General features: G+C 39.2%; 1 protein-coding gene across 1 annotated transcript; it reads right to left on the bottom strand.

The window, feature by feature from the left end:
• Positions 1-2,129: 2,129 nt before the first annotated feature.
• Positions 2,130-16,611, bottom strand: RPS6KB1 (ribosomal protein S6 kinase B1). The gene is made up of 15 exons (XM_030462651.1): positions 16,365-16,611; positions 13,411-13,460; positions 12,358-12,478; positions 11,405-11,473; positions 10,843-10,990; positions 10,144-10,201; positions 9,147-9,247; positions 8,673-8,763; positions 8,398-8,488; positions 7,986-8,093; positions 7,629-7,691; positions 6,742-6,819; positions 5,009-5,116; positions 4,331-4,443; positions 2,130-3,778 (listed from the first exon to the last, which is right to left on the bottom strand). The coding sequence occupies exons 1-15, from the start codon at positions 16,434-16,436 to the stop codon at positions 3,541-3,543; spliced, it is 1,509 nt and encodes a 502-aa protein (XP_030318511.1). The 5' UTR covers positions 16,437-16,611; the 3' UTR covers positions 2,130-3,540.
• Between the last annotated feature and the right edge of the window lie 13 nt (positions 16,612-16,624).

Genomic DNA, 16,624 nt, shown 5'->3' with positions numbered 1-16,624 from the left:
ATTATATCATCAAGGATCTGCAGGAAGAACATGTCAGTTACTTGCCTTGTTCTCAATTACTTCTCCCCCTTTACCCTTCAGGGTAAAGTATTTCCTTCCAAGCTGGCAACATGAAACAGCAACTACCCTGCTGTAAAGACAGAATTATCAAAAAACCAACCAAAACCCAAGCATTTGTCCTAATAACAGCAGTGGTCTCCCTCAATGCTTGATGCACTTTTTGATTAATAGTGAGAGCAGGCTGGGAGTTAATATTAAAAAGATAATAGACCCAAAGTAAACATCCACTGTATAGTTAGAGTGGACTCAATTATTAATTGTTCTCCAGCTTTTAGACAGCAAGACACACACAAAAAAAAAAAGGGATATTCAAAAGAACAATGGATTCATTTATTTTTATCTTTTATTATGAGCTAATACCAGGATGACATTCAAATGTCAGATGGCACAATTAAGACAGTCTTGGTAGGAATTATTCCAGCATTCCCAAAATTACAATTTAGTACACGAATGGCATCAAATGTATGCATCACTCCCACAGAGAAAAATTATGAAATTCTGAGTATCTTATACCAGAATAGTTTTTGCAAAATGGGAAAAGAAAAAGTGCTGGTAACACAGCTGACCTATAAACCTTTTGTGATAATGACCTGCAGAACAAAATATTTCCCTATTTAACATCTAGTAAAAAAAAATAATGACTTCTGTTCAAGTTTAAGATTTAATACTTTTTATATGGTTAGCCACAACAGGTATTAACCTCAGTTTTACTATATTTTTGTAATGCTACAAAAATCCTATAAAATCAAATTATAGTGAATTTTTCAGTGATTATAATTAAAAAAGCGCAGCTTGTACAAAATAAAAAAAATAAGATTCTATACTCTAATGAAAAATTTAAGACATTTTTAAATGAACAAAAGAAAGCACTTGTTAAGCTCTCCAATAGTCAATGCATTCTGCACTTATCTGAAATAGCCAGACAGGAGCAAGAACTCCACTCCCCTTAGTTCACAACTAGTAATTTTGACACTATTATATATATATAGAGGATCTATGTCTGATATTTTTACAAATAAATACAGGATAAACCATATTGCATAGTGTGTGCTTGCTGTCTGAGTCACACTCCAAAAGTTTCACAGTTATGGTAGGGAATTAAACTTGTAATCTATGGGATGAAACATTGACAGTACATGGAATTTAATTTTCAAACCGATTAATTGTAGCTGTAATTAATCAGTGAACCCAGACAAACAACTCTTGCCATTCTTGCCAGCCATTTAAAACCAATTCTACTGGACAGTTATATCCAGCCAACCAAAAAGCAACTGTTAGCTGTAACGAGGCCCAAGAGAGCTCTGCCTCAAAAGATTATTACTTAAAAAAAAAACAAAACAAAACTTAAGTTCCTTTGTAGTCAGTTAACATGTTAGGAAACCTGTGTTAACAAGTGGCACAGAGAGAGGCACTGCTTGAAGTGTTGCATATTTGCCAATATGCAAAATACAAACACACTTGAGCACTTCTGATTTCAGTTTCACAACATGTCACCAGTGGCCCTATTACCAAATGAAAAACTGAACCTTCAGTACAATTTATGTCACTATAAGGTAACTTGGTTTTCCTTATTAAAAAAAAAAATAAAACAAACAAAAAAAAGCCAAACTAATATTCCAACAAAAGGCTTATCAGGAGAAAAAAAAAAAATAGGAATTTTTGCTCAATCCTAACCATCCTTTTTGTTGGTTCTTTGCTATTATCAACAAGGTATCACCGAATCCTTCTGACCTGCAACTTTTAGGAAACAGCACTGTGATTGGATTCAACATGCTGAGAGTTTTATGGCTTGGATCCTATGGCTCAAAAAGATTCAGTATACACAGAGTAAGCAGAATCTATAGAAAAAATCCCTACTGTTGTGAAACACTAGAAGTAGACTTTGCACAGTTTGACTAAAGATAATGCAACGTGTGGCAGGCAAAAAGTGACAGGACTTGTATGCAGCTGCATGATCATATACACACACACACACACACACCATACACACTCTAACTAGTGTAAAGCTCTGCAGATATTAACCCTTTCACCAGCTATGTTCATGGAAATGCTTTCTTTAAGGCAGGAAGTATTTAAGTAAGGTAGAGTTACCTTTATTTTATTCTTTGTACCTGTAATTCATTTGTACAGATTGTGACAATTTCAAAAACATAAATAGTGTCCTTAGAACATGTTTCCTAAATTAAAGTCGCTGAAGTTCTGACCCACTGTGGAAGACATTCACTGAAAGGCCATTTAACACTTTTCTCCTACAATCAGCAAAATTTATTGCCCCAGCATAGAAAAAAATGTTGATAAAATTTAGAAATGTATCATGGCAGGGAACAACCCCCATCAGGAACCTTTTCTTTTTAAAAAAATAAAAATCCTCCAATTCTTACCCACTGGTTCCAAAAAGGTTTATTTCCTTATACTCTGTATGTGTTTCCTCTGGTGCTTCCTATGTGTTTCTACTGACCTTGTATTCTGATGCACTTTTTCCTTATCTTTTCTGTGGGTAAGAATCAGAAGGCATTCAGCTGTCTCCAGCTAAGGACTAGCAGATACAAAAGTGATGTTTCCCAGTGAAATGTCTGCTGAGGACAAGGATGAAATAAGCAGGACGTGTGTGTGAGCCCATGGCTTCCAGTTAAGCCTAGAACATAGCAGCACTGCCATTTGATTAGATCCATTTGGATTTGCAGGAACAGGTATTTCAGCTGGGTAAGCAAGTGAAACAGTTCTCTCCCACCCCACATTGCCAAGCTGGTAATTAAGCAATTCACTTATTGATTTGTTGTATAAAGAAGAAGAAGAATCAGAACTAGAGCCTTTGCTTTCTTCGCAGCAACCAATTAAAGTTTGCATTCTCAATTTTGGGATGCTTTCCATCATGAGCTGAATCAAAAAATCTATTATTTGAAAAATATATATTTTATATATAAAAAAAACCTCATTATGTTTTGAATGTGAAACACCAATTAATTTTATCTTTCATCTTTGATCCCACCCCACTGTAGGAAACAGCTTAACCAAGCTTGCATGCTAATGATCCCTCAGATGCAAGCACACAGGCATTTCATTCTTTGCCTAGTGAAAGGGCTAACCCTCCTTGACACATTCACGACTAGACCAGTGATTCTGAAGCAACATCCTGACCCTTAATACTGTCAGTTTCGAGCTATCAAGCTGAAAAATCCTTGATAAGGTGAGAAGATGTCACTGCAAATCGTTAGATGATGTGCCTAGAGTTCTGCAATACCATTTGCTAAAGTTTGTTTGTTTTTTTTATGCACCATTGATTGACAGGAAAAAAAAAAAAAATCCGTTTTTCTTTGCTTTCCAAGTCACTCTGTGCAATGACTGACTCTTTGATACTGTCACTTTTTAAAAGTAAACCATACAAACCCCCAGTATTTCAACTTTGAGGGGGGCTTATGTCCATTCTTTGTTTTCCACCTTCAAAGGCTTAAAAAAAAAAAAAAAAAAAAAATTGTGTTGTCATAGATTCATGCGCAAGTGCTCTGGTCGTTTGGAAATCATGGGAAAAGCTTGTTTTTTATATGGCCCAGAGTTTGGTTGCCGGATTGGAAGTGGTGCTGAAGCCTCTCCACAGACTGTCACATCCATTTGTTCTATTCCACTTGTCTCCATTGGGTATTCCACAGGTGTCTGAGTATTTGATGCGCTGGCAGAAGCACCTCTTCCCCAGAATTCCCCAGGGGAAAACTTTACAGGGCTTTAAAACAAAAAAAATAAAAATCAGAGATGAAGATAGACACAGCACCAAGGTATGGCCTTGACTCTGCAGGAAGCTGAACTCAAATGCCTACTGAGAAGCATTTATAATTCTTCCTTCCAGTTCCAGAAGTTTTAAGAGTTTCCATGTCTAGCTTCTACCACAGTCTCTTGTAAAGTAAAATTCTCTCATTTGAGTAGTCAGGATATATTTCTAGATGATTGCAGAAGAAATTTTCTCTACTAACATGATTCTTTAGCTGCACATAAGTACTTAGGATGTTCTCAAACAGTTCTAGAGGAATAGTGTACCAAAGTCACCAGACTGGGAGGCTGTATCAGCACTGAACAGTAAATTAGTACTTCTTGTGCTGCCAAACACCACAGATTTGTCTCTAATAATGTGGTTTTGCAAAATAGGATGGATGCTGCACTTCTAGCAGAGTGATGGGCTTACCAAAAGGCCACATTTTCTATTTCTAGTGCAGATCTACTTGCCAAAAATCATATTACCAAAAAAAAAGAGGGGAAAAAAAACAAAACAAAAAGATACCTGACTGGTGTCCTAGGGCTACCTATGAATCTGCGAGGTGAGCGAATTTTTGGTTCAAAAGAAAATTTCTCTTTAACGCTTTCAAGTACAGATGGAGCCACATAGGTAAAACCCTGCAAAACAGGAAGGAAAGAACCATAACTTACAGGCAAGATTGACATTTCAGGAGCACTTCTTGTCATGAAATTGGAAATAAAATTACAAAAAGGAAAGTAAATGTAAAGGTAGGAATGTCAGCTTGCTTCCCCAGACACACAGCAGGGCTGCCTGCTCACCCCAGACATTCCTGCTCAGATCCCAGATTCCCACAGACATGCTCAATTTAATTAATTTTCATCTATAGAATGGACATTGTGTCTGCATGACTATGAAAGCAGTCCCACAACCAGGGTCCATAATGCAGCCATGAATTAGAATGCTGACATTTCAGAAAGCAAGCAACATTTGTTAGCTGGTTTATCTCTATAAAGAAGACATCAGCATTATCAAACCAAAGTATTTTCAAAGCTACTCAACATTTCAGTTCTGCTGCAGAATGCATTTAAAATGACAACAGTTTGCTTCAAATATCAGGGGGCAAAACTCAACAGAATTAATTTACCTAAAATGCCCTTTAGTTTGCAACCAACACAACACATCTCTCCACAGTTACCACATGCTCATCCCTCTCTCACTTACCAGAAAGACCTGGTTGGCACTTTCACTGAGAGTAGAGTCATCTGGGCTATCAACAGGTGTCTGACGTGTAAACTTTGAATCAAACTGGCTCACATCCTCTTCAGATTGCTTTGCAAAAACAAAATGATTAAGGGTTTATATTACAGATATCAACCAAATGGTGAGCAGTGTGGCCTCTGGATGGAGTTCATTCCATAGGTTTTTGGCAGAGCTCTGCTGTAGTAAAACCCTGGAGTGGTGTCGGGATCCTGTCGCTGCCAGTGGGAGGTCACTATGGGCACTGACACTGAGAAATAAAGGCAAGGGGGAGGGGCAAAAATTATGGATCAAAAAGGAACAGAAATTAAAAAGATGCCTTGAAAAAAAAAAAACAAAAAAAACCCTAAAATCCCGAATTACAAACAAAAACTTTTAGAAATACAATGCCAGTCTATTGCAATTTAGCCCTTGTCACAACCAGTATACAACAGCTGCAACTATTAATTTCTCAAAGTCTCCCTCCAGATAATTTTATCCCATTTTTGCAGAAGTGTTTATACTGTCAGGGATAGATGACAGCTCTGGAATATGTAACTATGAATTCAGTGTTTCATTCAGTCAAAGAGCAACAGATATAATTCCAACCTCCCTTCTCTCATTCCTAACTGTATCTGAAAAGGCAGCAGGTATTCATTTGTGCAGGACTTGATGCAGCCATGGAAGCACACTTTCAAAAACCATCTGGTTTGTACAAATTTGTTTTTCTAAAATTTGCTAGTAACAGCAAAAAAACCCCAAATTATCATCAGGTAATTTGTTTGGAAATAAAGAGTCTTGCATCATTCCCAATTTATTTTTAAAAGGTGAGGGGAAAAAAAGGTCTGGAGTCCTCATGCTGTGGTATGCTCAGTATTAGTCATGCCTATGTTAGTTAAAAGTGATATTTTTTTAGTAGCCAGGAACTACTGGGGTGGCAAAACCCACTGGTGCTGTGAAGTAATTGTACCCAGAGGGGAAAAAGACACCCCACACTATCAAAATACAAAACAGGATAATAGAGGCTTATTCATCACATCACTGGTTTGAGGTAAACTTTAATTACTGCCTAGAATTCACAAGATGCTTTGTAAATATTAATAAGCAAGCATAAACAATGCTTAATTAAGTGGCTTCATTTACATTTGCTTAGCAACTATTTTATTGTCTCAGTTTCAACCAAGTCCTGACTTACTGTGTAACACTTAGAAGCAGAAATTCAGAGATAACTGTACTTGCAGCTCTGTTTAACTAACAGGTTAGAAGCAGGAGGAATTAAAACTGAAGCAGAACCTTCTTCCTCTGGGAGACTGAACAGAGGACACATTTATTCTCACATAAAAAAAAGGGAGATGCTGTTCCAGTGATGGATGAATGCTGTGACTGCAGAGTAATAAGGCAGAACAGCACGCTCATGGCAGCCAGTATTTCATACTGTGTGGAGTCTTAAAAGAGGTTTTTCATTTCTAAAATGTTGACATAGCATCAGTTCTCAGAGGAAAAAAAATTAAAAAAAAATCTGCATCAAGTAGTTTCTCACTTTAATTTCACAACAGTGAATCTGAGTCACCCAAGCTGATGCAGGTAACTATTTAAAGTACCAGAAATCAATGCCACTCCAGTTCATAAGAGAGAGTTTCCAAGCATTGGATTCCACGTTGGTTAAAACCTTTCCCAAAGGCATATGAGGAATATGTCCCAGCATTCTGAGTACATACCAATAAGGGCTTAAAAGGAGGTTCCACCTTTCTTGCCAACAGCTCATCCCAGTTAATGTGTCTGAAGAACGGGTGAGCCTAGGAGAGTTAGCAATAGCAGAGTCATAATCCACCTTCTGGGTAAAAATCACAGAAATTTAAGAATTAAGCATGGTTTTTTTTCAGATCCTCTCTGTGGTGTCCTTCTTTTCAAATCACATGTGGGTCTAGTGTAATATATTCTGAAGCACTGCATCAGAGTAGCTGAAAATTGATACCATACCTCCAAGTCAGACAACATATGTATGTCCCTATCATGTTTTTCTTAAAAGTATTAGAAAAAGTCAGTTGACATGCAGAATACTTCTACATTTTTCAACTCTAAAAGTTAGATACCTAAAAATAATGAGAAACCACTGCATTAGAGACAAATTATCATAACTGTAAAATAAGTAGGACTCTGTAGGACACTTGATCTCACCACAAAAAAAAATAATAAATCAAGCTGGAAGCAACAGGAACCAGGGTTCTGCCTTAACTTTTAACCATGCAACACTGCATGCAAACAAACAGCACTTTTCTCTTGGAAGAGCTGCACTCAATGGGAGCTGGCAGGTTTTCTGTCAGACTGCTGGAGTACCATTGCTCTTACGTGGCTGACTGGATAATTAGCACTGTGCAACTGGTAGAAAAGATCTACTGGAAGACAGAGCTAAAGGATAAAAGTTAATTTTTCAATCTGGAATTATCAATTAGGTAGACAGATGCCTTCATTAAGCTTTGAAGCATTCAAATTTTGATCAGCTGTCATGTGTCTGCTTTTTTTCCACTCCTTCCCTGATGTGCCCTGAAAGCTGTTTTATTTTCAATGAAGTAATTTAAGAATTCTTGAGTTAAGAGAAAGTTACCTGAACTTCTCCAGCATCTCCAGGACCAGCTCCTAGACGTGAGGCAGCGTTTCTTTTTAGCAGCTTAAGGAGAAATAACATCCAAAAAAGAAAAGTTACTTATGTTATTATGACTAGACTAGTTCTGACATGAATCATCCTTTGAATGAATAGCATGCAGACTTAACACAATAATCAGAAAATCCCCACTTGTTAGAAAACAATTGTATTTTCAGGGAAAAATCACTTTCTAAACCATGCAAAACCAAGATGGGTGGCTTAGCAGTAAAACAAGTATGGACTGAATAACCATGGTGGAATCATTACATTTCTGTTTTCTACATACATGTGTAGCACTGACATTGATTAAAATTCTACCTTTTTAAGCAGATCTCTGGCTTCTTGTGTGAGGTAGGGAGGCAAGTTGAGTTTACACTTGAGAATCTTGTCAATTGTTTTCTTTCTGTTCTCCCCAGTGAAAGGAGGCTAGAAAGCACCATTGTAATGGGAGGAAAAATAGACTTGTTCAGGTCTCTTATTTATGTACAACTCACTTCAGTAATTTATAAAGCAGATTAAGTTGCTGCAAACAGGACTAGCAGGTCACTGTTTGGATGAGAGCAGCTCATGGCTTTAGTCAACATAAGTGTAGTTATATTTTAATTATATTTTTTACTTCTATTTTGTATATATTCAAATATATATGTATGTATACATGCTTCTGAATTAGAATACAGGTAACTACAAGAGCTACAAAGAGAAATACATGCAATTATAACTGTGCACCTACTGCTCCAGTCAGCATGTCATACATTAATGCCCCCAAACTCCACCAGTCCACTGCACGATTATGCCCACTCCTCATCAGGATTTCAGGGGCCCTATAATCAGAAAAATTGAAAAACATGGAAGTGTTTTAATACTAACTCTGACTACTAGTCAGAACAAAAACACATTTATCAAGTAAAATTTCCAAGAGTGACTGCACATCAGTAAGAAAAGGCAAAATGTAGCCATTACCCCCCAGACCAGTGAAATATTTTTCTGTTTCATCATGCAGCTCACATGTATTCAATTGTTCCACAGAATGTGTGTGTGACTGTTCCATCGTGAATAGATTCTTTACATAATCCAAAGTCAGTCAATTTTACGTGACCTGAAATTAAATATATAAAATTTAAGACTTGCCAGAATTCTGACAACTTTGTAAGTAATGTTAAACACCAGGAATTTTGAACATGAATATATAATAACTCTGAACTATTTCCAGACTTCTACAATGGTCTGATAAAGCAAGACAGCTATAAACCAGAATGAGATAATCACACTTAAGAGATAAAACCTCTGCATTATACCTGCATGAGAAAGTGTTGCACTTGGTGAAGAGAAACCACCAGAACTTATTCAAAGATAGACAATAAAGATCACAGAGCATCACTGAGATAAGAAAGGAAGCTATCAAATTTTACTGCTTGCTTCCAACAACCTTTGACAAATTGTGAAGTGCCCTGAATAATTCAGTACAAAGACTTGGACTACCTTGATGATTAAGCATGATATTTTCTGGCTTCAGATCACGATAGATGATTCCTTTTTGATGCAAGTGCCCCAGCGCCATGGAGATTTCTGCCAAGTAAAAGCTGAAAGGAAACATTTGCCATGCAATTAAGACATGTTCAGTCCTGCAAAGCACCTTAACCACTGAGAATATTGTGTACGTAGCAGTGGTTCCTTGAAAGCAGCATTACAAGTGTAAGAAGAAATAAATGAGATAAGGGGTGATGCCTCTGGTTTGCCAAAAGGCATGCAGACTCCAACATGAACTCCAAAATTATGCATTTGGGTTATCAGTCAGCTTATCATGAATCTATTTGGAGTATTATCTGTATTAGCACATTTAGATGACAAAGTTGAAGAAAAATAAAGAAACTTAGAAGGTCAGAGGCAGCACCCAGAGTGCCACCTGCACAACAGCTCTGTCTGGACATCAAAGCTTTTCTCAGGCATGCTCTGGGGGAAGACACAACTGTATTGAGTTGTGTGAAGCCTGATCAATAAAGGATTGTTTCAGCTTGTTTATATGTAAAATATCACTACTCAAAAGGCTTTTTGCTCTTTGTCAGAATAATTTGTCACTTCCAAAGTCTGATGGTTAGGATACAGCCAGTATAGTCACTAAGAAATCCCATAACTGGCTGGTAAAGGTGTGTATGGACCAGGAACACTAACAGAAAAATTTACAGCAAGTTTTTTCTCAGTCTTTTTTCCAAAACCCAAAACACCTCCTTCACCACAACCCTCTACTCAGGAATAATAACCAGCAATGGACCCTCTTCTGTACTAAGGCTGGAGTCACACCAGCACAAACTGGTAAGTACAGAACTCATGCCTCTTCCCCAAAGCCAGTTAGCTGCCCTTTTCACTGGACTATGAAATAAAAGAGCAGTTATAGATAGTTTTCAAAGTCAAGAGTATACAGTTTAAGCACTCAAAAATAACCCCAAAACTATTAATTTACCAAAATAGTTTCACTTACCAAGCTGTGTCTTCCATAAATATCCCTTCTCTCTCTAACTGCATAAATAGTTCTCCTCCTGTCAAGAGAAAAATTACATTAAAGTATAGGTTTTAGTCAAAAGTCTATTTTCCAGCAAAGCTATCAACAACAGGCATTCTGTCCTGCTGTACAAAAAGTTGTTTCACAGAATACCTTGAGAAGTTACTCTTTTGTTACTCTCAGAATATTCTCTAGCAACCTATAGAAATGTCAAACCAAAAGGGCATACTGCAAAACACAACAGCATTTCTGTCCCTCTTTTTCCTATTGTTACAGCTGGAGCAAATAGCTTCTAATCTGTGTCTGTTTCCCTGTGAAATAAAGATAACATGGACTTGTTTCACAAAGAACCTGCAAGGACTAAAACCTCAGCTGTTCCACATGACTGCAGAGGATCTAAGGGTAACATAGAGGAATCACAAGTCTGATGGAAGAAAAGGTATTAAACCCTCCCCCCCTTCTGTACTGTCATGGGAAATAATTATTTTTTGTTTTAATCACCTTTACTGTATTGATTTAGGAGGTTTACTTAGGTTAATATTAAAAAGACACAGGATAACATATTTTTCATGTTTAAGTCACCATGCCACCAGTGAGCTGGCCTTTCATCAGCACAGGAAGAAATGCAAATTCTTCATGACAAACTGCCAAGCAGGTAACAGAATTTCATGGACTGACCACTGAGATACTCAAGGATGAGGTAGAGTTTTCCACCAGTCTGAAAGGCATAAATTAAGTCTACGATGAAGGGATGTTTCACTTCCTCCAGTATATTCCTCTCTGCTTTTGTATGAGCTGTATCCTTGGCATTCCTTACAATCATTGCCTACAAAAAACATGGATACATTAGCACAAGAACAAGCTAAACAAGGCAGACTTTTATATTTAGTCCAATTTTTTTTAATCCTTCTTTTACTAAATCACAACACTACACACCAGTCAGCACCAGAATTAAAAAAGAAAAATTGAGTGCAATTTATGTGTCACATGAGAGGTTTTTTTGTAGAAGTTTAAGATTATTTATTTCATAGAATTATATAATAATTTAGATTGGGAGAAACCTCCTGACAAGCTGCTAAGAACAATTTAAAGTTTAATTCCAGCTACACCTGAATATCAATTGTATACCTGGAAAATTTTATTTTTAGGTGTGTTAAATCATTAGGTAATCATAAAAGCTAAATGGTAGGATAAATCTTTTTAGATTCAGATAGGAGTGGAATGTGAACATTCAAGTTACCTTTTTAAGAACTTTCATGGCAAATATTTTCCCTGTATTTGCTCCAGTTACTTTTCGTACTTGAAATACCTATAGAGTACCAATAAAAAAAAATAAAATGGTCACACAACCACATGAGCCATCACAAGGTAACAACAAAGTTTTTCAAAAGAGAGATGAGATCACCTATAAATTGTAAAGCTGAGGGAGAGGAGCTAGTGATTTGCACCAGAACCAGTCTGGGGCATTTTTTGCTGCCACCAGCTGGTGAAGCTCTCCCGAGTGACCCCACCAGCCATCCAAGAGATGGCTATGAGGATGATCAAGGGACTGGAATATCTGTCATATGAAAAAGGCTGAGAGACCTGAGGTTGTTTAGTTTGGAGAAGGGAAGACTGTGAGGGGATCTTATTAATGTTTATGAATATCTGGGTGTCAAGAAGAAGGGACCAATCTCTTTTCAGTGGTGCCCTTTGGTAGGATAAGGAGCAATAGTTACAAACTGGAACACGGGAAGTTCCACCTCAATATGAAGAAAAACTTTTTAACTATAAGGGGTGATAGAGCTCTGGAACAGGCTGCCCAGAGAGTTTGTGGAGTCTCCTTCTCTAGAGGCTTTCAAGACCCATCTGGAAGTGTTTCTGTGTGACCTGCCCTAGGTGATACTGCTTTGGCAGAGGAGTTGGACTCAGTGATCTCCAGAAGTCCCTTCCAACCCCTAATATTCTGTTATTCTTATGATTTGTACCTCCTGGGGTAGGTCTGCGTAATGAAAGGACACATAGACAGGAAATGAACTTATGCACTGTTGGTCTTGGAGGCTTCGTCCTGCCGTCCAGCCTGGTGAGTTTACCTTTTGGTGGACTGAAGTTTTCAGAAAACAGGATAGGAAGATCAGACCTTGCCAAAGGCAGCAAGTGAGCACTTTAACTGCCTTCATGTAATGGATCTACTTCTGTAGAAGAGTTCCTTACCTTTCCATAGCCACCTTTGCCAAGCACACGTAGCAACTCAAAGCACTCCGGTCGGATCTTTTCTGGACCTCTGTTTACACTAGTTTCTGAAATCTCAAATTTTTCACAATGTTCCATGCCACTGGATAAAACCAAAACAAGAATATAAGACTACCTGTACTCACAAATGATCAAATGAAATCATGCAAGCAAAGTTCTTTCTGAAAAGCACACAGTGTATCTGGATGACTGCTTTGGAGATGGGGAGAATTCTCAGCATCACAAATTCAGCTGAGGTGTGTGCAAAGCAGTGAGTTACAACTTGCACAGAAAAGATTACCTGCAAATTCTGGGGATTTACAGTATCAAGATTTCCTTCAGTTTCCCTCATTTTAGCTCATAATCAATCTCTGCTGAACGAGAATTAAGTTTACAGGACCAAAGCCTCACACTGACTTAGCTACTCCTACAAGACCTCAAGGTAGTAAAGTGTGCTTAAATTTCAGAGCACACTCAGCAGCCCCACCAGTCATGGCAAGACTTCTGTAACACAAATATCTTGCAGAAAAAGCCATAACAAAACCAAACAGACTGATCCATCATTTAGTGATGCTTCTGAATTATTCCACAGCTTTGTAGAACAGATTGATCTTACTCAAGTAAATGTTGTAACTATCACTGCCTTCTCCTCACAACATGGCACGCTGAAACCATAACTTCTGAATTCTCACCTGCTTCAGACTGCCATGCAAATCTGCAGCTGGAGCCTTTCTAAAATGCACAGAACATACATTCTGCAAACAGTGATAGTACAAATATTATTCAGATAAGGTACAGAATGCTGGGAGAGACAAGGATTAAAAGACAACAGCAAGTTTTGCCAGAATTTGTTTTATTATTATTATTAGTTTAAGATACAATTCACAAATTTTAATGTGAAGAAATGTTGAAGCTACTAGCAACAGCTCAAAATTAAACAAGAATGACAGATTTTTCTATTTAACAATGTAATAAAATTAGAAGCTGTATGTACTTGGCATGAATGATACAGAACATTTTCAAGCAGCAACTTACAGGTCATATTGGCCAACGCCGCCATGGTCCATGCTCTCACTTAATTGACCCTGGGGATGGGAGGAGTGGAAGGAAGATTAATTAAAATTTTAAAATCAGCATTAAAAATAAATCTGCTGATGTGTATTACACACCTTCAGTTAGATATATTAACTATAATTTATATTATGTCATTAAAGAAGCCTAAAGGTCAGGAATAATAAATTATCAGTATATGTAAGGCACACTAACATAAGACACCTACAAAATTCTGTGCAGGATTTGTAATAATTCCATGTAGCTGAAACAGTGACCCAGGGAAGCACTGTTCTAACTGACTCCACTATTACTGAGTCACTGAAATATTTGAAAAATAAGGTGCTACATTTTTCTTTACAGTTGCTCTTATATATGACTCTTAAGACCCTATCACAGTGTTATGCAAATCAGGGCAACAGTGAAGATTATGTGAATGGATTAACTGGGATCCATATGCACTAGAAACAAATAATTAACTGAGAAGGTTTTAATATTCTATATTGATAATAAATTAGTCATTTAATGAAAAAGCTGAGCTTTACTCTGATTAATTTTTTGTATTATTTTTGGTGTGATTCTCTGACCAATAATTCAGATAACAGCTGTAACTCAGTGAGAAGCAGCCAGGAATTCAGACTGAACATGGATAAATCAAGTGATGTTTGAAATTCAGAGAACCAGAAAGAAAAAAAAAAAGGCAACACATTAAGATCTGCAATAAGGAGACCAACGCAAGGAGTGCATTTTAAATATGTAAGTGAAAACACTAACCAAAGAAAATCAGAAAGTTTTAATTGCTTCCAAACCACTCAAACATTAAGAGTTTACAGGGGCTGGTTTGTTTTGGTGAGTGATCAAGAGGGGAATTGAAATTCTGGCTCCACCTCCTAGCACAAGCAATTATGGAGTCCAAAAGTTCAAGTTTGTTTCCAGGTCAGAGAGCTGCAAGCTCATGTCCTCATGATAACATTTATTAGAGAAATCCAGCTTACTGACATCTGTTTCACAATAAAACCCACTAAAGCTGCCCTTGAGCCTACCAACAAATGCAAACAAACATTTTTTGATGCCAACAAACACATTTTTAAAACTCAACAAACACCCATCACGTTCCTAAACAACTTGACAAGTTACCCAGTGGTTCTGGCAAGGTTCACAGGTGCTTTCCTTGTCCCTGAGAACTCTGATTTTCATTCTCAGTATTAACTTGAACAAAATTCCCTTTAGATATCATTCTGCTACTCTCAGGATTTCTTCTCATCTCACAAAACCAAGCAGTGCAACAGGGTACTGGCCACAATTGCTTCATTTATCACAAACACAGAAATTAAGGCTGATTTTTATTCACCATAATAATTAGTGTAAACAACCACATGGCTTAAAAGTAAATTATCCTTTTAAACAATTCTTTAGACTTCCTAGAATGGCCGAGCCTACTCAAAACTACAACTGATCTGCTCTTTCTACTCCCAGACTTACAGCTTCCAGGGGTACCAGAGAGCAGCACCTCAGCAATCAGACAAAATAGCCCAGATTTTACACAAGATAGTCCAGATTGAACACCCTCCAGTTTAATCATCTCAGCTGCACTGCCTGCAATGTCCTTCTGCTCCCTGCCAGACATCCACAACACCTGGAGAGAACTTTCAGTGAACCATCATTCCCCTTGCCTGTTTTTATATTCCCAGCTTTTTAGCTGTGTTTACATTTCAAGTCCTTTACCTGTTTGCCAAGAAGCATGCAGTGCAAGATGGATTCATGCCCCTAGTTGTGCCATCAAAATTTAACTCAGCAATTTCTTTTAAATCCACAGTAACTGGTGATTTTTTAATTGTTCCCTGAGATAATTACCAGAGCATGAGAACTTTCTTTACATCCCCATTAGAACCTGCTCTTGGCAACATCAGCAGTGTGATGCAAGCAGCGTTTTTTTTTAGACCAAGGACTTTATTGATCATTGAGGTGACAGCCAGGGCTTTTTTCCTGCAGGTTGAGAAGTGTTGAAGCTGCAGCTGTCAAACCAGGGCTCTGCAGTTTCTATACACCCTGAGTATTCCAACTGTGATACAGAGTATCCAGTTATCTCTACGGCTCCGAGAGCCTCGTAAGTATTTAAATAGTAAAAAATAAATACAGTAGCAGTTTCAACAAGCGCAAAGATTTAATATATAAAACAATATCAAAAAGCAACAGCAGCGCCGGAAAACTATAAACAGAGATCTTGTAACAAAGTTCCCCCAAAGCCTTGAAAGAACAACACGAAGTGATAAACTACAGATCACAAGGTGAACCTGAAGCATGAGCCAGAGCTGATCCACACAGACACCTAACGCAGCATTTTAAAGCTCTGCTTTTAATTTTGCCGCTAGTGCAAGGATTTTATCCCGTTCCAGAAAGATGAGCATTTCTGACGTTCAAACATGTGACAAGAAAAAAAAACACTCACACACACACAAACCAAAACCCCATCCACTCACCCTCTGCGGCACTTTCCTACCCAACCCAACACAAACCTTCCCGGGGGAATGAAAAAAAAACAAACCCGCAAGTTTGCCGCATCCCCCGCCGGCCTGCCAGCCGCTTCTCGGCGGGGAAACCCGCGGAGCCCAAACCCCAGCCCTGCTCGGAGCACAAGCAGTGTTCAGAACCCCCGAACCGGACCGGGCCGGGCCGCAGCGCTGCCTCCCCCGGCACAGCTCAGCCCGTGCTGGGCGCGGTCGCGGCCGCTTCACCTGCGGCGGCCCAGGGCTGGGGCAGCGCCCTCCGCGCTCCGCCTCGCCCGGCTCCCGCCGCAGCTCCCCGGGCAGAGCCTCCGGAGGGATGTTTCCCCCCGGGGCCGTTCCCCTCAGGCCTTTCCCCTGGGTGCCGCTCCCCGCAGCGGCCTCCCGCTCCCGTCCCCGCGCCGCGCCGGTTCTCGGGCTTCCCCCCCTTCTCACCCCTTCCTCCAGCTCCTCATCCGAACCCGCGTCCTCCGGCTGGTCCAAGTCGATGTCGAACACTCCCGCCATGGCGCGGGTGCGAGCCGCGGCGCCGCCGCCCCCTTCCTGGCTCTGCTGGGTGCGCGGGGCCTGGGCCGCCTCATGGGCCCGCACCCCCCAACTCCGCCACGGCCGCCATCACCGGCTGCCCGCCCGCACCGCGCCTGCGCACCCGCCCCTCCCGGCAGCGCGCGCGGCACCGCACTGCGCATCCGCGG

This window comes from Calypte anna, chromosome 19 (assembly GCF_003957555.1).
Source record: "Calypte anna isolate BGI_N300 chromosome 19, bCalAnn1_v1.p, whole genome shotgun sequence".
NCBI classification, from domain to species: Eukaryota; Metazoa; Chordata; class Aves; order Apodiformes; family Trochilidae; genus Calypte; species Calypte anna.
The sequence above is the reverse complement of the archived record's forward strand: the minus strand, read 5'-3'. Positions and strand labels throughout refer to the sequence as shown.